Here is a 24,726-nt window from a genome sequence, read left to right on the forward strand (position 1 = left end):
AAGGCTCCCACAGTATGATGTCAGGACCTCAGTGGTGTGAGGCGCTGACATCACACAATTTTGAATCGTACCACACCTGTAAAGTAGCACTGTGCATTATAGCTGCGTTGCCCCCAATTAAGAAAGAATAAATCAGTGAGGCATATTTTCCATTGAAAGTATGCATACCTTCTGGGGTTACTAGGTTACCCAGTGCGTTGCCACGCTGGGACCCTCCGCACGGCAACGCCATAGGGATGTAACTGCCATTACGGCGGGACACAGCGGTTTTCGACAACACAACATACCGCCTCTTGTGTGAAAGGGGCCTGGCGGCTATCCGAGGTGGTGGTGGGGGGGCTGTACTCACTTTTGTGATAACGATACTGTAATAGCAGTGAGCATTAGGGCTTTAAAGGATATTGGGGGAAGGGGGGGTAGATTGACTTGCCTGAGGCCTCTTACTTGAGGTTTCTTCAAGCCCCCAGCAGTCTATCAAGTTCCTCGCTGTAATGCTGATGCCCACCAGAGTGCTGCTGTCCACGCCCAAATATTCTCTGACTACGGCGGGACCATCCACCCGCCTCTTTTGATCGCACTTCCATAGCTGGGGGTGCTCTGCTTTAAGACTTTGTGAACTGCACAAGTGCAGAACACTTCTGGCTATAAGAGCTCTTGATATCTGATATCCTTTAAAGAGACACTGAAGCGAAAAAAAAAATATGATATAGTGAATTGGTTGTGTACTATGAATAATTACAAGATTAGCAGCAAAGAAAATATTCTCATACTTTTATTTTCAGGTATATAGTGTTTTTTCTAACATTGCATCATTCTATAATATGTGCAGATTACACAACACTCAGCATTCAAAATGAGTCTTTCAGAGCAGTCTGTGAAGTAATGACCTCTCCTCTAGCAGAGGAAAAGTAAATAGTCCAGGAACAGTTGAGATAATAAAAGTCAGATAACAGCCCTCTCCACGACTAACTTAGTCGGAGAGCTTAATGGCTTGTTTGCATAGAGATAACAACTGGAGTTTCTCAACTCTTCCTGTACTGGAAACAATTACACTAATGTATCTGATCTTAATGTTTTATGTCTTAGCTGTGCTACACATACAAATCATAATATCATCATTTTTTTTCCGCTTCAGTGTCTCTTTAAAGTCCTATTTCAGACCCCCCCCCCTCCTTTAAATGCACATTATTATTACAGTTTCTCTCTCTTATTGGAGAGATGGCTGTTCAAAGTCCTCCCCTGATCCCATCATCACCAACAGGAGGAGGTCAGGAAAGAACTGGAAGCCTAACTCCAACCTTACCCCTCAGGAAGCCTATCCCAAATCTTACCCCTCAGGAAAGCCTAACCCCAATCTTACCCTTCAGTAAGCCTAACCACAACCTTACCCTTCAGTAAGCCTAACCCCAAACCCCCAGGAAACCTAACACCAACCTTATCCCTCAGTAAGCTAAACCCAATCTTTGCCCTTCGGTAAGCCACACCCCAACCTTACCTGTCAGGAAGCCTAACCCCAACCTTACCCTTCAGTAAGCCTAACCGCAACCTTACCCTTCAGTAAGACTAATGCAACCTTACCCATCAGGAAGCCTAACCCCAACCTTACTCTTCAGTAAGGCCAACCCCAACCTTCCCCTTCAGTAAGCCTAACACCAACCTTATATGCTTCAGTAAGCCTAACTCCAACGTTACCTCTCAGAAAGCTTAACTCCAACCTTATCCCTCAGGAAGCCTAATCCAACCTTACCCTTTACTAAAAACAAGGAATACCAAGAGCCCCAATAGTGTAATATGTACTGGTAAATGGTTACTAGATAGAGTAAATATTAATACTCACAAACCAGGGTTACCATTAGGCAACCACTGTAAAGGCAGGTAGTGAGATTTTCCTGACCCCACTCAGGAATAAGAAGTCGCTCTCTGTAGATGAGAAAAAAGGGGGTTCAACCCTCCACCCAGGGAGGACTAAATATTATGCAGGAGAACAGAGGCGCCCAAAGGATAAAAGGAAGCTAAATGAGCTTAAAAACCAAATTCTTGGTAGATAGAGGAGGTAGTGGTGGACTTACCTCCTCCAAGTAGACACACAACGACTGTAGAAAAGGCAGTCAATATATTTTATTTATGAACTCCAAATATGCAACGCGTTTCACAGGTTTGATCCCGCTTTATCAGGCAATAACAACGGAGCAATAGCATATGTGGTCAGTAGAAGAGCCAGGCACCCTTTAGTAAGCCTAACCCCAACCTCATCCTTCAGTAAGCCAAACCCCAACCTCATCCTTCAGTAAACCAAACCCCAACCTTACCCTTTAGTAAGCCAAACCCAAACCTTGCCCCTCAGGAAGCCTAACCCATCATTACCCCAATCTTATCTTTCAGTAAGCCGAACCCCAACCTTACACTTCTTCCTAGAAGCTTGGTGTCTGTTGTAGCAATAAAGGAGTGGGACCCAAGTCTGGAAGAGAACTTTCCATCCAAGGAGACTGATTTCTCCACATGCTCACAGCAGTGGCTGCCTAACTGCAACCCGGGTTCGTAAGTAGTAATTTTTGGTACTTATAATCCCACTGACATTAAACTACACCAACTTCATCTCTTTCCTAAAGAAACACTGGTGGAGGCGTCCTTGATGATATGATACTACTAAATGTCAGGGGCGTTGAGGATCCTAAGAGATCTGGGGAACCTTTGGGCATTCCAGCCCAAAAATAGGTGTGGCAATGCACCAGAATGTGGGTTTGGTCATGGGTGGAGCCAAATTTACATGAATGTAAACACGGTCTAAGTAGGCCTGCCCAGAAAAATGTTGGATGTTCCATTAATACAAAAAATTAGGCAGAGCTACCTGACTTGTGTGCTGGCTGGTCTGGCTTTCTGCTGCGTGGGCTGGCCTGCCACCAGGATATACGGCAGCTCCCCCATAGCATTCCCTGACCTTCTAGTGGACCCCTCCCATGGGCCTCCCATTAAGGCACCACAACTCCCAGCACACCCCATAGAAGAACCACAGCTCCCTGCATGCCCCCATAAAGGCATCACAGCGCCCAGGATGGCCACACAGAACCCAGTATGCACAAGTAGAGGCACCACAGCACCCAGCATACCTCCAATTGACGCACCACAGCTCCCAGCATGCCCGCCATTGAGGAACCACAGCTGACTCTGCCTGGGGGACATCCGGGGGACCCCAGAATAGATCAGGGGCTCGCGCCACTGATTTTTGGGGCTACAACATCCCTGCTAAATGTTGTATATATGAGAAGCGTAATTTATTACCTTCTCAGAAGGACAACCCATTGTTTAGTGGAAAAAGTAATGTTTATTCATGCACGGTAGACAACGCGTTTCACGGTCTTGGCCCGCTTCCTCGGGTTGATACAACTGCCTGTAGAACTTTTGGTCACGCACTCACATTCATGACCAAAGGTTCTACAGCCACTTGTATTGACCTGAGAAAGCAGGCCAAGAACAGTGAAACGTGTAGTCTACCGTGCAGAAATTACGCTTCTCATATATACAACATGTAGTAGTATCATATCATCAAGGCCACCTCCACCAGTGTTTTTAGTATAGTCCATACCCAATAGGGTTTTTTAATCACGAGGACCTTCAGTCATCACAACTAATTCAGGAGAGCAACCGACCAGGATCTGCACCAACAGACCTGGGACACCGAGTGGGACGGTTATATTCCCGCGGGCTCAGAAGGTGGTTAAAAGTTCTGCAACCCACCCTTGTGAGTATAATACTTATACATCTTTCGTCTAACGATACGAGACCATTGGGCTCCTGGTCTCTCTCAATCACAGAGATTTGGAGGTTACAGGTAGCAAGGATCAAAACCTTTTCTCTTTCTGGTCACGGAAGTTCTACGCAGGCCTCGTCACATCGGACACCCCTCTACATGTTACAATGACCACTCTATAATCTGCAGCCACTAACCGGCCAAACACAGGATCGCCTGCACGTCAATTCTGACAGCTTAGCTTGTATTGCAGAAAAGCAGAACTAAGAATAGGAAATGGAGATTGGCGGTTTTCCCTGAGCGCGGGGACCCCCCTGGGGGCATGTTTCTTCAAAAAAACAAAACAAACATAAGCCGTGGGTGTTATTAACGAGGCAGCTGGAAAAGGCTGTGTGTATAGCGCAATTTTCACCGACTAACGATTTTACATTGAAATTACAGCTAATTAACAGCAAACTGGAGCGCGATGATTGGTATACGTGTGAAAATACAGTACGGGGTAGTGCTGGATCAGCAGATAGCGCCAACGGAAACCATACGTCTTCCATTGCCTTCATTGCTTCTCCGATATGGCTAAGAGGAATGTATATATACGTATATATATGTGTTATTCAACCTATGGACACGCGTGATGGACAGTCTGTGGAGGACGGGCCCTCGGAGGATTGTAAAACGCGTGGGGTTCGTGTAACAATTTAGTGCGGTGACAAGCCCCAGCCAGGCCGCGCACAATGGTCCATCACTCAGGACATTCCGCACATACATGTACGTAAATATAAATCCTACATATATCACTCCTCCGAAGGAGCCCGGGGAGTCCTGCCGATGGAATTTCATACGCTCCTCCGCCGGCTTTTTATTGGCAAGTCAATAAAACGATATTGGATTTATTATCCTCTCGATGATCTTCTTGATCTATGGTCATAATACCTTCGCTGCGTCGCCCCAAGATGCGGACGGAGAAGAGGGCCAACGAGATCCGCCGCGAATATCTTCATTCTGACGAGGGCAGTTATTAGACGTGCTTATTAGAAAGTTATTAGAAAGTGGAAAATGGGCGGAAATGTTTTGAAACCCCAAAATTCCAAGCTCAGACTACAATATACCAAATCATCGCTTAGTAAGCAAGGGTCCCAAATGTTGTAATAATAACATTTCTATAGTGCTTTTCTCCCATAGGACTCAAAGCGCTTAGGCTCTCTCAGATTCAGTAATTGGTTGTAGGATGAAGCATTCACACAACAAACGTTATATTTCTGCAAATGCCAAACTGAACAGGTGGGTTCTCAGTCTGGATTTAAACACATCCAGGGATGGAGCTGTCCTGATCTGCTGAGGTAAGGAGTTCCATAACGTAGGAGCAGCATGACAGAAGGCTCTGGGACCAAAAGTTTCCAAGTGGACTCTGGGTATGACTAGATTATTAGAACCTGTGGGTCTGAGATTGCAGAGATTGCTACGCAGCTGCAACATATCTTTCATGTATCCAGGGCCTAGATTATTCAGGGATTTAAATGTCAGTAGGCCGATCTTGAATAGGACCCTCCATTCTATAGGTAGCCAGTGAAGGGAGTGCAGGACTGGCGTTATGTGGCAGTGACGGGGTTGGTTGGTTAGCAGTCTGGCAGCAGTATTCTGTATCAGCTGTAGGCGGTACAAGACCTTGTTTGGAAGGCCAGTGTAGAGAGCATTGCAGTAGTCCAGTCGGGATGTGATGAAGGCGTGGACTAAGGTTGGCAGATCTTCTGGGGGTATGAGGTGCTTGATGTTTGTGATGTTCTTCAGGTGAAAATAGGATGATTTCACCACAGCAGAGATGTGAGTTCTGAAGTTTAAATCTCCATTAATTAGAACTACGCACATGCTCAGAGCTTTGTAGCTCTGAGCCATATCTATCTATCTTCCTATCTATCTATCTATCTTCCTATCTATCTATCTATCTATCTTCCTATCTATCTATCTTCCTATCTATCTATCTATCTATCTATCTATCTATCTATCTATCTATCTATCTACAGGTGCCTATACATTACTTGATTTTCCTGTCTGATCAACCAATCAACCATTGTATTCAATCATTTGAATACAATCCAGACTGAAATCCCACCTGTTCAGTTTGGCATTTGCAGATATATAATTTTTGTTGTGTTAATACTTCATCCTACTACCAATTACTGAATCTGAGAGAGCCTAAGCGCTTTGAGTTCTCCCTAGATAGATAGATACATAGATAGATAGATATTAGATGGATGAATAGATAGATAGATATGGGATGGATAGATAGATAGATAGATAGATAGATAGATAGATAGATATGGGATGGATTGATAAATAGATAAATAAAAAGGCAATCGAGATAGATAGGAGATAGATGTAGATGGATAGAGAGACAGACAGACAGACAGACAGACAGACAGACAGACAGACAGATAGATAGATAGATAGATAGATAGATAGATATGGGATGGATGCATAGATAGATAGATTGATAGATCTGGGATGGATGGATAGATAGAGAACTGATATATAGATGATAGATAGATAGATAGATAGATAGATAGATAGATAGATAGATAGATAGATAGATAAATAGATAGATATGGGATGGATGAATAGCTAGATAGATAGATATGGGATGAATAGATAGATAGATAGATAGATAGATATGGGATGGATAGATAGATAGATAGATAGAGAACCGATATATAGATGATGATAAATAGATAGATAGATAGATAGATAGATAGATAGATAGATTTGAGATAGATAGATAGATAGATATGGGATGGATGGATGGATGAATAGATAGATAGATAGATAGACATGAATAGATAGACAGGTGGATAGCTAGACGTCTGTCTTTGGCCATGGCCAATAACTGTTGCATTGAGTGTATCCTGCATTGGAAGTTGGGACTCGCATTGGTCTCTGTTAGACTGTGTGACTTGCAGTAGAATGGCTCTCAGCCTTCCTTCCCGCTCCCCCCAGCAGCAGCAGCAGCAGCTCCATTGATGGGAATGCAATCTGTGGCCTGACTCCTGGGCGACAGAATATAAAGAGAATTGTGTCTCCTGCCTGAATACATGAATACATTATTGCTGGTTTGACTTGTCAGGTTATTCAGCTGTGACTCTGGAATACGATTGTCAGAGGTGACAACCGGCCGGCACAAATGTTTCATCTTCCGCCGCCGTGCAGAGAGAGGGGAGGCCTGCGCTTCCAGCAGGCATGTCACCCCGGCCGAGGTGTAATATGGAGGGAGGGAGGTCCTCTTTGATAGCGATACTTTGTAAACTCAGCTCCATTTTACATTTATTCATGACCTGGCGCTGGTCGCCTGTCTGCAGGGAGATGCTTCTATCATCAGCCAAACTGCCCTCACCAAGGCTGCACATATTATACTAACAGCTATACTCCTACTAAAGTATAAAGACACTTTGCAAAAGTTTCCCTGACTCTGACTGAGCCCTCCGCCCCTCACCCTGTATAAGTAGAGCATCTTTCTGAAATACAACAATGGCCTCAATTCACTAAGATCATGCTGGTGATAATAAGGCAAGAGAAAACTTACCACCCTGCTATGGGATTGATTCACTAAGACAAATAGCATGCCTTATCAGAGTTAACACCCCTTAACTGAGTTAACATGCCTTATCAGAGGTAACACGCCTTATCAGAGTAGCATAGCGAGCGCTACGAACTTATGCCAGTTAATTGGCAATGATTGTTAATTGTCCTGCCCTGAGCTCCTGCCAGTCCAATCACTTTAAAGGATAATTATCCCCGCACTCTGATTGGCCCAATAGGCTGCTTGTCAAGTTTCCTGTCAAGTGACAGGGAGCCTATTGGGCCAATCAAAGTGCGGGGATAATGGCCTCAATTCACTAAGATTATCTCCTGTCTTTAATAACTCTTCTAGAGTTGTTACCATGGTGATAAGGCATGTAGTATTCAGGAAACCTTTTACCTCAGGCAAACCTAAAGTTAACTCTTCTGTCTTTAAGTTAACTCTTCAATCCTTAAAATAACTCCAGAGTTAAAGACAGGCTGTTAATTAACTGCATGTGAAAATAACTACAGAGGAGGTAAATTAACTACAGAGGAGGTAAATTAACTACAGAGGAGGTAAAATAACTACAGAGGAGGTAAATTAACTACAGAGGAGGTAACTTAAGGAACTCTCTTGCCTTATTATCTCCAGCATGATCTTAGTGAATTGAGGCCAATGTCTTTTAAAGTGATTGGACCTGTAGGGGCTCAGAGCAGGACGAGTGGGGCTCTCGTCATTGCCAATTAGCAGGCATAAGTTTGTATCGCTCATTATGCTACTCTGATAAGGCATGTTAACTCCGATAAGGCATTAGTGAATCAAGCTCATTGATAGGTATTTTCAGTGTTAAGTCAAAGTGTAGAGATAACTTTCTCACTGTGAAAACTTCATTAGGTTTTTATTAGGTCTTCATTTCTGTCCTTAATGAGAGTCTGAAGCCAGATTAAAAATGGCTTTTAACCACTTCGCATCCAGACCTTGTTTTCAACTTATTGACCAGAGCAGTTTTGACAGTTTAGCTATGTCCCTATTTAATCAGAAATAACTTTATCCCTACTTATGACACAGAAATGAAATATATATTGTTTTTTTCAAGACAAACTAGGCTTTCATTGTATGCCATTTTTTTCCCTCAAACAATTTTTATTTTCTATGAATTTTAATTGGAAAACAAAGAAAAAATAGAAAAAACATGTATTTCTCAGTTTTAACAATTCCAGTTTAAAAATAAAAAGTGCTACTGTAGATAAAAAACACACATTTTGTTTGGCTATTCTTACTGCTTATCACAAAACTTAGATTATGTTCCTGTCACAATTTATGATGAAGATATTTGATTCTGAAATAATGCTACATAGTGTGTTTTTCACTATGAAATGAGAAAATACAAGTATTTTTAATAGTAAAAATCAATCTCATTAGCTCAGGAAACTTATATTCCCGTTCACCAATTAGTGCTGCATCAGATAGTGCCAGAAATGTGCACAGGAGCACGCCCAATCCTGCACAGCACTGCTTCTGCTACAAGACGTATATCTACTGACCTGTGGCTTAGATGAAGTCCCAGAGGACGTATATCTACTGACCTGTGGACGAAGTGGTTAAGCTTATATTCAGCAGGGGCATGTTTGCCGCTATCCCGCGACATAACGAGGGGTCTTTACCCCCCAAATCCCCCCTGCAAAATCCACGACCAACTTGGTGGTGGATTTTGCTGCCCCTGTGCGCTTCCGTGTGAGGCAAGGCTACAGGCTGGGGAGAACACTGTAGTGCTTCAGTTGTATCAGTGGTAGAGCACTGTGTATGCGCGCCCCGGCGGTGCGCTCGCCCCTGTTTCGCTCCCATGGGAGTGTTCTGTGCCTGCGCAGTACTATCTGTGCAGGTGCAGAACGAGCGTGATAGGGACATGTGTGCGACTGGGCCGCACATGCGCAGCGTACATCTAATACCAGGCAAGATTGCAAACGAATGTAGTGGCAGCGAAGGAGGGAATGGTATACATGGGGCTGGGAGAAGCCCCAGGTAAGTATACATTTTTTCTTTCTCTTTAAAATACATGTGTATTCATAGTTATGAAATGTACATTTCTCACAAAGTAAAATGCAACAAAACTTTCTTTTTTTCATACATTGCTGTCACTTACAGTAGGCAGCAAAAAACCCCTGAAGGATCTGACAGGTTTTGGACTAGTCCATCTCCTCATGGGGTATTCTCAGCATTTCCTTTATTATTTACAAAAATGCTCCCTGGAAAGGTTCTATACAAAGATGCAGGCCAGACTCCTTACTCACTGCATACTATTCTGGCAGGTAGACTAAGCAACTGCTCCTGTACGGCGCGGGCACAAGACATCTGCAGGGGGCCGGTAAGTTAAAATCTTTTTTTTTTTTTTTTTTTCCATTTCAGTTAAGGTTCACTTTAAAGAGAAACTCCAGTGAAAATAATGTAATAATAAAGTACTTCATTTTTTCAATAATTATGTATAAATTATTTAGTCAATGTTTCCCCATTGTAAAATCTTTCCTCTCCTTGATTTACATTCTGATATTGATCACCTGGCTGCAACATCTTTACTGCTGGCAGGTGATGTCACTGGAAGGAGATGCTACTTGCTTTTTGGAAGTTAGAAACAGCTGTACACAGCAAAACAGCTGCTATTTCCCACAATGCAACAATGGTCCTAACAGTTTCCTGTGGGAGGGTTTCACCACAATATCAGCCATACAGCGCCCCCTGATGATCCGTTTGTGAAAAGGAATAGATTTCTCATAGGAAAGGGGGTATCAGCTACTGATTGGGATGAAGTTCAATTCTTGGTCACGGTTTCTCTTTAAATATCCGTTTTGTTGCCCACAATTGATGTTTATTTTATTTATTTTTTTGCTTTAGCAAAACTTTACAAAGCCAGTTGAAATGACCATTAGCTTTATTCTGTATTCCCCATTTTCACCTCAACTGACAAGGAAGCTATGTAAACAAACTTCCAGGAGATGACAACATTCAGGTGTGAAGTTTTAGAAACAGTTAAAGACAACTTTATTGTCCCCCGCAATCCCCACCCCGCCATGAAAGCTGAAGAGCCCATCTTTGCTTTGGAAGTAACTAGATCAAAGTAATTGGAACCCATCATTGCTTATTCCCAATTTGACAAATCAGACTTTGTTTTCATCTCAGACAACTCTATTCTTTGAAGAGGGTCAGGGATCAGGTACAGATTTGTATCTGATACCTGATGAAGCGAGGGTGTCCCCTCCCAAAACGAGTTTGTTTTGACATGTCTTTATACTGGAGAGCCCTCTCACTTTATTGGGAGACAGAAGAGTTGGCTGGAAACAGCATTACTCATAAACTTCAGGAGACAGAGAGGCTCGCAGACCTGCAGACGATGTCTAAGAGTGAATCCGCTCAGAGGCCTAATTCTGGGTACACACAATGCAATTTCCCATCCGATCAACGGGTAATCTCACAGGAAGTTACAGCGTGTGTTCATGTTCAAACTGCTCTTGATCGATAATGGGATCGATTTTTCCATGATAACTTCAGAAAATCTATCCCGTTATTAAACGGGAGCAGATCGGACATGACAACAGCAATTGCTGTAATAATCAAAGTACTCTTGCGATTGGAGCATCATCGCCAATTGCACGCTGTCCAAAATAGGGTCGGAAGCAGTGGAAAGAGGCCTTTATTTCTAAAATCCTTCTCTTTATCCTTTGCATAAATAAATGGAGATATAAATTGTCAGATTATAAACCTATAAATGATAAAGATATAAAACGAAGCTGACCAGAAAGCATTACGATTTTCCCTTAGAGACCCTAGAGAGTTATGGAGGAGCCCCGGATACAGGAAGCTAACATCCTTCTACAGAACTCCACAGATCCCGGCCTGCAGCACTCCGCCAGTCTTCTGCATTCTTTCTGTGTTTTAATAACGTTATAGATTTTCCTTCTGCCTCCAAACCTTAATGATTTAGTTCGTTGGCAATTTAATGTATTCCATTTTTTTTATTTGGTGGTTTTGTAGTACAAGGTAGTTTGTGTTAGAGATTTGTCTTGCCGTGTGCGATCCTGCAATCAGCACTAACATTCGCTGCGCCGGCAGATGATGTGTCACGAGAAGTGCGGAAGCTGCTATGGAGGTGGCTGTACACTCTGCTGCGCCTACCCGATTGGAGCATATCGATAGCATTAGGGACGTAACGACAAATGACGGGGGTCCCTCTTCCCTTGCCTACCCCTGGCAACCCTCATAGCCTTGGGTCCCATCTCACAAGCAGGGCCGTTTCTTGTGCAGGGCAACCACCCTGGGCGCAGACTGGCAAGTAGAAGAAGGGGGGGCGCAGGCAGAAGGACATAATCGCTAGGGAGCTGGTGATGCGCAGTGCAGCCAAATGGAAGAAGCAAGAAGATTACCAGCTCGATCACCTTCCTTGACTCCTCCTGGGCTGCCTGCGTCAGACGTCAAGTCATCATCACGTCACCACCGCATGATGACACCTGATGTCCTGTAACGGTACTGCAGGCTGTCAGTGCGCGGCGCCCATGGAGGAGGCGGCTTTCCGGGCTCTCTTCTCCTGTGTGTTTTCCTGGCCCCTGCTTCCTCCTGGATGAGCCACTGGTTACTAGTAAGTAGGCAGATCTACCTGTGACCTGTGGCTGTGTGACTGTCCCTAAAGAGTAACGGTTTGCAAGACCCCAGGGGTGCAGATTTTACACCCTTGCTCTGGGTGCAATTTAGCCTAGAAACTGCCCTGCTCACAAGGGTCATAAGACAAATGTGGTCAACATGATCGTCACACCCATAGCAAGTGTAGCCACAAAACCACCTGATCTGAAGTATAGTCCCCTGTATCAGAGGGAGTGGAATAGTATATGGGGCCCACTTACAGCTCTGGTCCCCCCTGCGGTTGGAGGGGTTGCTACCCTCTAGTTATGCCCCTGGATAATGTATGTAACCACCTCGCACCAAAAGATATCGATGAACAGAAATCAGGGAGCATATCGATTGGGACGCTGATATTGTGATATTGTGAGCTTTGTGCGGCTTGGTTTAGTCCAATTTATTTATTTATTTATTTAAGTATTTATATAGCGCCAACATATTACGCAGTGCTGTACAGAGTATATTGTCTTGTCACTAACTGTCCCTCAGAGGGGCTCACAATCTAATCTCTACCATAGTCATATGTCTATGTATCGTGTAGTCCATGTATCATAGTCTAGGGATAATTTAGGGGGAAGCCAATAAACGTATCTGTATGTTTTTGGAATGTGGGAGGAAACCGGAGTGCCCGGAGGAAACCCACGCAGACACAGAGAGAACATACAAACTCCTTGCAGATGTTGACGTTTCTGGGACGTTTCAATGCCGCTATGCCGCTGTGGATAGCATGTCGCTTACCCCCCTCCCCCCCTGTACGGTCGCTCAGACTAATAAAGTACAACAATTAGGATTGATCGAATACAGATTGCTAAAATCAAATATTACAGTATGCTTAATCTTATACAAATATTGTATTGCGTACATTTACTTTTATTCTTGACAAGGTTACCAAATAAACGACCCCCCCATTCGCTGACTGGTGTACAATTAAAGGATACCTGAAGTAAGAGGCATATGGGGGTTGTCATATTTATCTGCTATTAACAATACCAGTTGCCTGGCAATCCTGCTGATCTTTCATGCATCAGTAGTGTCTGAATCACACACCTGAAACAAGCATGCCGCAAATGCCATCAGATTGCAGTCCTGTCAAACATCTGATGAGCATGCTTGTTCAGGGGCTATGGCTAAGAGTATTAGAGGCAGAGGGTCAGCAGGATAGCCAGGCAACTGGTATCGTTTAAAAGGAAATCAATATGGCAGCCTCCATATACCTCTCACATCAGGTGTCCTTTTAAGTAAACCTGAGATAAAGGGGTGGGGGGCATTATACATACCTGGAGCTTCCTCCAGCCCCCTCCTCATCCTCCTCCCCCTCCTGGTTCTTCAGCAATTGGCCACCGCAAAGTCCTCCTGCTGGGGGTCAAATCACACACCACGTTGTGCTCTCGTTGCTGGGAGCATTCTGCACCACAAGAGGGCGATGAGGCGGCGTGCACAGCCAGACTGCGGCTGCGTCAACTGACCCCGACTGGATGACTACCGGGGGCGATTGCGGAAGATCGAGGAGGCGGCGGGGGAAGACGAGGGAGCGATCAGCCTGGAGGAGGCTGGAGGAAGCCCCAGGTATGTATAATTTTACCCTATCTCAGGTACACTTTAAACAATAATGGAACAGTTTGAATTGCAGCAATCCGATCCCCTTGACCAAATGTTTGCAAGCATACTCATGTGACAAGCAGTTTTCTAGGGAACATCTTGGGATAGTTGTAAGGCATATGCTCCCATTGGCGTGCTGCTTTGGAGTGGTCATAGTTGTCCTTGCTACACTGTTTGGTGAGTCACTGATTTAGAAGAGAAGTCCTGATGCCTGGCTTCCTAGATAGAAGCTTCCGCTGGGCCAGTGACTCGCTAAGGGGTGAAGTATCACTGAGACTGCAAGTCAAGAGTTATTGTACTTAAAATAAGGACTTTGTCAGTATGCAGTATAGTGGCATTATCTATTTTAAACCCTTTTAAAGATACGGCCATGCCAACCCCATAATGTACAGTATAAGGGGTTCCTACTGATAGTAAATAAGATGCAGTGTGTGCCGATCTCTGCTGGAACGAGGTGCATTCAAGCTACCACAACGTTCACTGTTGTAAACTGACTAGAGGTGCCCATACATCTAGTGATTTTGGCTGCCGATTGACCAATAGACAAAATCTGACCGGAGAGAGAGATCTGTTGGCCGCCATAAACTGCTGGACGATTCCCAAACTATTTCAGGATTAATTATTTTGGCAATTAGCCTCGTGACAACGCCTCGCCGCACCCGGCCTCTGTCCCCCCAGTATAAATGTACCCCGTGCCCCTGTCTTAACACTGGATTCCTCTTCTAGGTGCACGCCCCACATGCTGGCGCAACTACGTGGTTAGCACTACCTGAAGGAACCAATTAGAGGAGTCCAGCATGTGGCATAGAGATAATGTATTAATGCAGGAGCACGGTGGGTACATACTATATACTGATAGTAGGGGAGACAGTGGCAGGGAGTTTTCGTAATGGTCATTGTTTGCAATTGTCGCATGCTGTCACGGATCGAGCATGTCGGCCCGACATCTTGCAGCATGTCCTATTGATATATTCTACCAAGTTCAGCCAGAAATAAGTTGATGCAGTTATCAGGCATACTCTTGGCGGCAAGGATTTTCAACCAATTCAATAATAATTATTGAATTGGATGGTTGACTGGCCGCTAAAACGGTAGAGGTATGGGCACCTTCACTCACTATCCTATCTCTGTTGACCCGCAGTTAACTCTGCAATCCCTGGGTGTCAGAGTACAGACTGTTCATGTCCTGGCTCATTTTCAAATTGTAAATAGTTGCATAGTTACTGTAAGTTTGTATTTTAGAACAGAAGCAAAATCAGTAATAGAAGCATATTGCAGTTTTGATGACAATCTCATTTGAAGTTATTACAAGCACACTTGGGTATAATTTAGGAAGATGACTGCTAAAGAGTGGTGCCGCTTTTTTTTATTTTCGATTGTTTGTAACAGATCATTTGAGGAAGAGGGGAATCAGAGTGGGCAGTACACAGCCAACAGCCAATCAGAAAGCATTTTACTGAAGCCAATCAGGAATAAGGATAGTTTTAATGCGTTGTTATGAGCAACGCACTTTATGCTTAAAGGAACTTTTAAGCGTCATGTGACATGATGAGATAGACATCAGTATGTAGAGCGTCAAGCATACATATACCTATGCTGTGTTCCTTTTCTTCTTTTTCTTCCTGAAAGAGTTCATAATCAGCTATGCAACTACAGTTTTGTTCCAGTCTCAACCCAGTCAGACTATAGCAGCTCTCTCTGATAAGCAATTATCAGTCAAAAAAACTTTCCTGTCAGAGAACTGGGCTTCTGAGGGCAGGGGATAGATAAAAAAGGTGGGATATCTAAATGTCATTTTTAGGAGTAGGAGGATAGATACAATTGTTCATCTCATCAGTTTATTTTCACTTAAAGTTCACGTTAACCCTACTTATACAGAATGCAATCTCTATGCCCCACAGAAAGCGGTGAGAGATTCTAACTTTTCCTGAAAATTCTCCACAAATTATTTTATTTCTTGTTGACTCTGTTACACTATCTGGGCAGGAAGTGATGGAAGTCCTCAGAGATGGAGTTACAAGGCAGCAATTTACCACCACAAAAGAGGCCCTGACGTGTTACCACCCTTTCAAAAACTTTAACAACATTCTCTGAATAATCCTACACAAGTCCTGACTGTGAATTATCACGGGGAGGGAGAAGGAGCCCCCAAAAATAACCATGGATGGTAATAAATCGAAAATGGCTTACCACAAAAACGATAACACGTTATGTCCGCTTCCTCAGATAAAATAAAGCAGTGTCTGGGTAGCCAAGGTGTCTGGGTAGCGATCGGAGCGCCTTTTAGGCGCTCCAAGCTCTGCACTTTGGCTACCCAGACACTGCATTATTTGATCTGAGGAAGCGGACTGTGCTCAGCGAAACACGTTATTGTTTTCGTGTCTGATTATTAAAGTTTCTTTCTTATATTGGCGTTGCCCCTTCTTCTTAGAGGTAAGCCCTTTTATGTTTATTACATCCATGGTTATTTTTGGGGGCGCCTTCTCCCTCCCAGTAATGTTGCTTACAGCCCCCTAGCTATTAGAGGTTGCTGCTGTCAATTGTTTGTTTTGTGTAACCAAACAATCGTTTTTTCTGGAGTGCGACCCACACATTTGAAGACAAAGAACCCAAGTGGGGACGGGATTTCCTCATTGGTTTTTTACCGTGGTTGCTGGTCTTGCAACCCACATTTGTAAGTACCTCATCACTTTGTATTTATCCAGAACTTGACATTAATATACTACACCATAAGGGGCTCCTGGTCTCTCTATGTTTTTCCCTGTATCTGTAGGAAGTCTTGGGACTCCTCTGAACCACACCCCACCCCACATGACTGTGAATTGTGCCATCTCAACAACACCATACATAGGAAGACATGAGAATGCTGATTACTCACACATAGGCTTAAGCTGTCCAATGAGCTCCTCCTTGGTCCACTTTGCCCACTCTTTCTTGTCTGTGTTGATGGAGCAGAGAATGGGGCCACATGGCTTCCCACAATCCTCTATGGCAGGGACATTCAGGTAATGCACCAATACGATGTCAGGATTCTAGGAAGAAGACAACACAGGAAGGTTATTTTGAGGTGTCCGCTCACAATATCAACAATTTATAATATTAGCTGCAATCACTCTAGCTGTGGGACTTAAAGAACAAACGACACCCATGCTAACCTAGAAATAAAAAACACATGTATAAGTAGATAAATACTACTTCTACTTACATAACAGATGTATTGTGCTATCCACGTAATGATTCCTGTGAATTTTATAAAGGAAAAGCAGAAAATCCTATTCTAGGCAGTGGCCATCTTGCCAAGCTAATGCTGACATCATATCCTCCCTGACTCTTGTTTCCCCTCCCTCACTTCTCTTGCTCATTGTGTATTTATTAGCTGCCCTCCTCCCAGAGTCTTTTTTTTTTTGTTTTTTTACTTACACATCCAATCACTGAGTCACCTCAGCCTTGCTTGTAAACACAAGTGATCAGCTAGGCAGGGAAATAAATGGAAGAGGAGGAATATATTATAGATAAAAAGAACTCCCAGCATTCAACTTTTTGGCACTGTTTGGCACTAGGGCCAGTGCTCCTAAAGTCTGTGATAACTCCAAACCATAACAGCAGAAAAAGATTTGAATGCAGGATTAGCATCTTTATCACTTAATACACTCAGACCAGTTGCTGTTAAAATTTGATTTTTTTATGGTGACAATACCGCTTTAACGAAGTCTCCAATGTCACAAAATGTGAGTAATTCCTTTGAATTGAGGAATAATATCCAGCAGTTGGACAATCTGAGGGTTTTATGCTGGTCTGCTCAGGCTTGGCGGTACTACAGAGTAAGGAAGCCAATATACCCTGGTGACCTCAAGGCAACCAACCACCAACACCTCTGTTTGGGAAGAACGCAGCAGGGTTTGATAATTTGGCAGTGGCTCTTTATGACTTTCTTTATGACTTTCTAGGTTCTTCAGAAACTCTGATAAACATAGCACTGACTTTCAGCCACCCATGCAGAAACCACCCTTTTAGGGAAAAAGTAGGCTTCATGGGTTTCCACCACCACAATCCATACATCTTTGTGGTCCCCATGAAAAGCAGAATCTAGGGTTCTTCTATAGCCTTCATGCATGAAAAACTTCTAGGGCCCCCATCTTGGTGGCTTTGTTGTCAAGTACATTCAAATATGACTTTAAAATAAATTATATGGACAAGTTCAGGCAGCAGAAGCCATACCAGAAAGGATGTCCATTCATAGTAGGACATGCAGGGGTCAGAACCAATATAAATGATGCTTCAAGGCTAGAACCCACTAAAGCGTTTTTTTGAGCATTTAAGGAGCGATTTAAACCGCTAGCGATTTCCCTAAATGCTCAGCTAATGTTAATGGATGGGCCAAATTCCAGTGGAGCGCTTGCGATTACCAAAATTGCAAATGCAGGACATGCAGTATTTTTAGCTGCAATGTAAAGTATATAAACGCTGGCTTAATCGCTCGCCAAAACCTACACAGAGCGATTTTGCTAGTGTTTTTAAATTACTGCACACTGTAATAAAATTAAAATTAATTGAAAGGACCAATCAGAATTAAAAACGCTAATTGCTAATCACTACACAATTGCTGGCAAAACGCTTACACTTTATAAAATCGCAACCAAAATCGCCAGAAAACACTCATGAAATCGCTTACAAAACGCTCATTAAAACGTTAGCGATTGCGATTAGCAATAGCGCTATGTAGTGGGTTTCAGGCCTACAGAGTAACTGCAAGGAAAATAACGTACCGTAATGAAAAAAAAGTGCTTAATTTTTACAACACTGCTTTAGTTTAGATACTGGTTTTTTGGCAGTTGGAAGCAGCTGTTATTTCCCAAAATGCAACAAGGCTCCCACAGTGTGATGTCAGTACCTAGGTCTTGACATCACTCTGTGGGAGGAGTTTCACCACAATATCAGCCATACAGAGCCCTCTGATGATCTATTTGAGAAAAGGCAAAGACTTCTGGTGGGAAAGGGGGCATTAGCTTCTGATTGGGATGGTTACAGTTTCTCTTTAAATGAGTGTCTGTTATCATTATGAGTGACTGATCTAAGCATTGAGCACAAACAGTGGACAACACAGCCTCTCTCCACTTATCATGGAGGCAAGTAGATGACCACGACAGACTGCTCTCCCTGACACAATTAACGTGTACCGCAAATGAAGTGAAAATATTAGCCCCATGTAATTGGGCACCTGTGCTTTCTTTTTCTTTATCCCTCTCTATCTCCTCGTTAGTCTTAAGTTGGCCACTAATGATACAATTTGCCGAGCGATTGTTTACGAATGATTCTTTATATGAACGATCAGAAATGATCATTTCGGACCACTAATGGACAAAAATCTCCTAACCATTCCGATCAGATTGATGGGATCAATCTAAAAATCTGCAAATGCTCAAAATGTCAATCATATGACCCTACAGCAGAGTGCGTCAAAAGGGTCATATGCATAGTCATATGCTTGACAGGAAGTACGTCATTGGGATTCCCGGATTTCCCCGTCGTATTCCTGTTGTTCTGCAGATGTAGCCACTCCGCCACCGCCAACATGTTTACTTTTCCTGTTTTGCTCCTTGACTTATATTACTTCTGCTGCCGCTGCATCAACGCGGAAGTTCAGTGGAAACGTGCTGTTGACTTTGCGATGGCTCAGCGGCGAATTAGGCACTTCTGGCGCAACGCATCAGGGCACCATAAGTGAGCTAGGCCCAATTGGCTTATCTGCGGTAAAACAGGATAACGCATCGCAAGTTTGCAAGGCAAGTGTAAAAGGGGCCTAAATCATCACCACAGTGGACAAGTAACAGCCGGGGACAGGATCTCCGTAAACACTTCTTTCCCGGCTTTGACCTTTTAACGTAACGCCGCCTGGAGCAGATCCAAGACGCCAGATCCCAGACGCAGAGCGGTAAAACACAACCTCGTCATTTTCTCAACGATTCTGCTTCTTTCCAAAAATCCTGAGCTGAAATTATAGATAATTATCACCCTGTGTTACCCCATCACCACCCTGCAATCGTAATTCCTCAATACCCACTTCCTCCTCGAGCACGCTAATTCCCAGCAATTATTTCCCACCGGCACGGCCCTCATTAATGCAAACACCATCCGAAATGTTTACCTCCGCCCAGCAGCACCTGTCTGAGCAGCTCACACAACAAGCCAGGGTTTCCATGGCAACTGCAGGGGCTTAATAACAAAAGCGACGACGCGATTTCTGAAGCAAAAGGCGAGTAGTACAATATGGCGGTCTGTTGCTGCGCTAAATTTTGAGGGCAACATCAGATCGCTATCAACAACACGACCAACAGAAAAGAAGAAACTCTAAATGCAAATGTTTGATGTGTTGGAGCGTAGCGGTGCACACATTATCTGTACCCCACAAAGTTTGCTTATTACTTAGTATTTGCATAGTACCGACATCTTCCGCAGCGCTGTACAGAGTATATATTGGGCTTGATTCACAAAAGAGTGCTAACTGTTAGCACGGGTGTTTTTGCGCGCGGCTGCGAATTTTCGCGCGAAACGGTAATGTCTTCGCGCGCAAACTCAAATTTTCGCACTAAAACGATATTGATTTCGCGGGAAAATTCGCATTTGCGCGCAAAAACTTTATCGTTGCGCGCGAAAAATCGCGATCGCACGCAATGCGAAAATTTGCGCGAAAACAGCCGTGCTAACAGCACTCTTTTGTGAATCAAGCCCATTGTCTTATGTTGTCTCACAATCTAATCTTTACCATACCAAATCCATAAAAATAATAAATAGTCATAATCTAAAATACTACCATATTAATCCTCTATAAGAAAACCCAAGTGTCTCTGCGTCCCATGTCCCTGTGTGTGTGTTTTGCAGCACTGCGCATGTGCAGGGAGGGAAGCAGAGACACTGAAGGAGATGAAGGGGCGGCCGTGTGTGCGAGTGCGTGGCGTGACAGACGCGTGCGGTGGGTGCGCTCGGCAGTGTTTATATAACACTAACATCTTCTGCAGCACATTACAGAGCACATAGTCATGTCACTGACTGTCCTCAGAGGAGCTCACAATCAAATCCCTACCATAGTCTTAGGGTGCATACACACATGCAATTTTGATTGGCCAATCACTGACCAATTTTACCACCTCAATGTACTGTAGTATGAGGGCAAATAGACATTGAATACTATAAACAAATTGCATAGGTAAGGTCTCACACTACATATACGTGGTACAATTGGTTAGTGATTGGCCAATAAAAATTGCATGTGTGTATGCACACTAAAGGCTCATACACACATCAGACTATAGTCTTTGGAAAATGAAAGATCACAGACCAATTTTACGCCCTTCCATGTAGTATGAGAGCCATACCTACACAGTCTATTCTATGGAGCTGAACTCTCCATCAGACAGAAATCTTTGCAAGATGCTGCACACAAAGATGCTGTAGACATTCAAAAGATCAGTATCTGCAAAAGATCAGTTCCTGCAAAAGACCCGTTCCTGCAAAATGCATTCATAGTCTATGATATCTGCAGATCATCATACACACCTTGTTTAACAGACATTCATCTGCAGATCAGATCCACCAGGATGGATTTTCAGATCTGCGGATGATTGTCTGATCTGCAAATGAATGTCAGTTAAACAAGGTGTGTATGATGATCTATCATCTATCAGACTATGAATGCAATTTGCAGGAACGGATCGTTGGCAGGAACAGATCTTTTGCAGATACTGATCTTTTGTGTCTGTACAGCATCTGTGTGTGCAGCATCTTGCAAAGATTTTTTTCTGATGGGGAATTCAGCTCCATAGAAAATACTGTGAAGGTATGGCTCTCATACTACATGAAGGGTGGTAAGATTGGTCTGGTCTGTGATCTTTCATTTTCCAAAGACTATGGTCTGATGTGTGTATGTGGCCTAAGTCTTATGTCCAATCATATTATTATTATGTATTTATATAGCAGTGACATCTTCTGCAGCACTTTATAGAGTACATAGTCATGTCACTGACTGTCCTCAGAGGAGCTCACAATCGAATCCTACCATAGTCTTTGTCTTATGTCCTTCCATACTATTATTATGTATTTATACAGCACTGACATCTTCTGCAGCACTTTACAGAGTACATTATCACGTCAGGGATTACTGATAGCGATGAAAGTTAGGATTAGGCATCAGGATGGGGTAAATGATGGTGGGGGAGGGGCCAGAGAGTGTTTACCAGTGGCGAGGAAGGTTAAAGTTAGGTATTAGGAAGAGGTTAGTGTTGAATGAGAGGAAAGGGTTAGCATGGAAGGGGAGGAAGTTAGGGTTAGGTGTCTGACCGTAACACAAAGCTGCGTAGAATACCTAAAGTCCCCAGATATCTGCCCCTGGATATACCCCTTATTTTACAGCAGCAGCCCCCCCCCCAACAGCCATTGAAGGATTGGCGATCCCTCAGTGGCGCACTGTGAGTACATTTATTTGTCTGCTGTGCTGAGTGGGTAATGGGAGGATGAGTGCCACTTCATAGCCAGATTGCTGCGGCCGAGTGGATTTCCTGTCTCTGCCGCTGCAGTTATTTGGCCAGCGGATGCTGGAGGCTACAGCACAATAGGATTACAGCCCGGGAAAATGTCAATAATAGAGTCCCATTGATGGCTGGTGTGATTTTACTGCTGCTGTGCAGATCGGTGCTCATTTACTCCAGAAAGCGTCCAGATCACAGGAGGACAGACCGCCCCCCTCCTCCATATCACACCTCAGAGAACGGGAGGAAAATGACTCTTCATATAAATGATAGTACTGATCTCACACATTATTAAAGTGGACCTGAACTCTTGCACAGGACAGAAGGAAAACAGAGAGTAATGCACTATTTAGAGAGTTTAGCCTGTTGTTATTCTCCCCTCATCCATCCCCTCACCCCCTCAATCACAAGTTGTAATTTGATCTCTCTATAACAAAGACAGGTTTTCCTTTAAAAGGTTATTGTGCTGTTGCTTATCTTTTAGAGTGGAGAGGAAGTTCTGAGTTCAGGTTCCACATTAAGGGCTGGTGCACGCCGGAGCGCTTCTGAGTATTTTTTAAAACGCTTGCAGGGGGAAAACCGCTTGGCTAATGAATGGGATGGTGCGCACCAGAACGGCTCGTTTTTTCTACAAACGCAAACTCCGGGGCTGCAGCATTTTTTGGATTTCTGAGGCGTTTCTGCCTCAATGTTACAGTACAGGATAGTGGAAAACCGCTCTGAAAAACGCTAGATCAGAGCGGTTTTCCAGGCGTTTTTGTTACAGAAGCTGTTCAGTAACAGCTTTACTGTAACAATATATGAAATCTGCTACATAAAAACGCTCCAGAAAACTCTAGGCATGTTTAGAAAACCTCTCTACATGCCTAGAATCGCTCTGAAAAATGCTTCAAAAACCTCTAGCGTTTTGCAGATCTGCTAGTGGTTTTTGGTGTGCACTGGGCCTAAGACCCCATTTCTACGGTTCCTAGCTCTATTCTCAGCTGCAGAGTTTGTGTTTAGAAGAACCTCCTCGACTAGCTGACGTGAAAAAAGATTAAAAACTTGGTAAAAGCACAATTCTGGGGGAAATATTGTTTAAAGAGCACCTGAACCGAGTAAAATTATTTATAATAAACTTCCTGGTCAACACACTGTTAAACTGCATGCTTCCCTATGGCTCAAGTGGGTGATATTACAGTTTAACAGTGTGCTGACCAGGAAGCTGGACAAACGGGGACAAACAGGAAGCAGGAGAGGAGAAAGAGATTGATGAGTAGACTATACAGGAGGTAAGCATTACGTGTGTATGGTTATTCAGAATTTTAATTTACAGTTCAGGTCTGTTTTTAAGAGATTCTGAAGCAGTTTTAAAAATCAGTTTTTACCTCGTATTTAGTTTACGGATCCCTGCCAGACCTAAAACACCACATTCCCGGGGCCAAACGAGAGTTTTATCACCCTCAAATCTCCGGGGCAAAAACGGGGGAGCATTTCCTGGAGGAGGCAGAGCTTTCTGCAGTAGCTCTGCCTCTCCTCTCCTCAATCCCCGCTGATCGCCGCCTCTCCCCGCCCCTCTGTCTTCTTTCACTGAGAGGGGCGGGGAGAGGCGGTGATCCACAGTGTATTGATGCAAATGGAGGCAGGGCTACAGCGCTAAGCTCTGCCTCCCCCGGGCAGCAAAATCCACAACCAGGAAAGTTGTGGATTTTTTCCCTAGCATTTGAGGGTGATAAAACCCTTGTTCAGCCGCGGGATATCGGTGTTTTAGGTCTGGCAAGGATCCTTAAACTAAATAAAAGGTAAAAACTGATTTTTAAAGAGGCTTCAGATTCTCTTTAAGCCTGCTACACACTTTCAATTTTTATTGGCCAATCACTGACCAATTTAACACTTCCATGCAGTATGAGAGCTTACCTACACAATCTGTTCATAGTATTACAGTAGCTTGCAAAAGTATTCAGCCCCCTTGAAGTTTTCCACATTTTGTCACATTACTGCCACAAACATGAATCAATTGTATTGGAATTCCACGTGAAAGACCAATACAAAGTGGTGTACATGTGAGAAGTGGAACGAAAATCATACATGATTCCAAACATTTTTTACACATAAATAACTGCAAAGTGGGGTGTGCGTAATTATTCGGCCTGAGTGCAGTCAGTTGCCTATAGACATTGCCTGATGAGTGCTAATGACTAGAGTGTACCTGTGTGTAATCTAATGTCAGTACAAATACAGCTGCTCTGTGACGGCCTCAGAGGTTGTCTAAGAGAATATTGGGAGCAACAACACCGTGAAGTCCAAATAACACACCAGACAGGTCAGGGATAAAGTTATTGAGAAATGTAAAGCAGGCTTAGGCCACATACACACATCAGACCATAGTCTTTTGAAAATGAAAGATCACAGACCAATTTTACCCCCTTCCATGTAGTATGAGAGCCATACCTTCACAGTCTTTTCTATGGAGCTAAACTCTCCATCAGAAAAAAAATCTTTGCAAGATGCTGCACACAAACATGCTGCACACACTCAAAAGATCTGTAGCTGCAAAAGATCTGTTCCTGCCAAAAATCCATTCCTGCAAATTGCAATGATAGTCTATTGCTGCATACACACTTGAGATAAAAGTCTCTGGAAAAGGCAAGATCACAGACCAA

General features: G+C 43.6%; 1 protein-coding gene across 15 annotated transcripts in view; it reads right to left on the reverse strand.

Moving 5' to 3' along the window:
* The window catches only part of CAMTA1 (calmodulin binding transcription activator 1), a 1,857,772-nt gene that overhangs the window by 344,738 nt on the left and 1,488,308 nt on the right, over window positions 1-24,726 (reverse strand). For all 15 annotated transcript variants that reach the window (XR_011021914.1, XM_068238930.1, XM_068238931.1 and 12 more), the window contains one exon: window positions 16,441-16,594. Coding sequence is in view for 14 of the 15 variants with exons in the window: in XM_068238930.1 (XP_068095031.1) it covers window positions 16,441-16,594 (154 nt within the window). In the remaining variant the exon portion in view is untranslated. The remainder of the gene's footprint in view (window positions 1-16,440; window positions 16,595-24,726) is intronic.

The sequence above is a fragment of the Hyperolius riggenbachi genome, chromosome 6 (assembly GCF_040937935.1).
Source record: "Hyperolius riggenbachi isolate aHypRig1 chromosome 6, aHypRig1.pri, whole genome shotgun sequence".
Lineage (NCBI taxonomy): Eukaryota > Metazoa > Chordata > Amphibia > Anura > Hyperoliidae > Hyperolius > Hyperolius riggenbachi.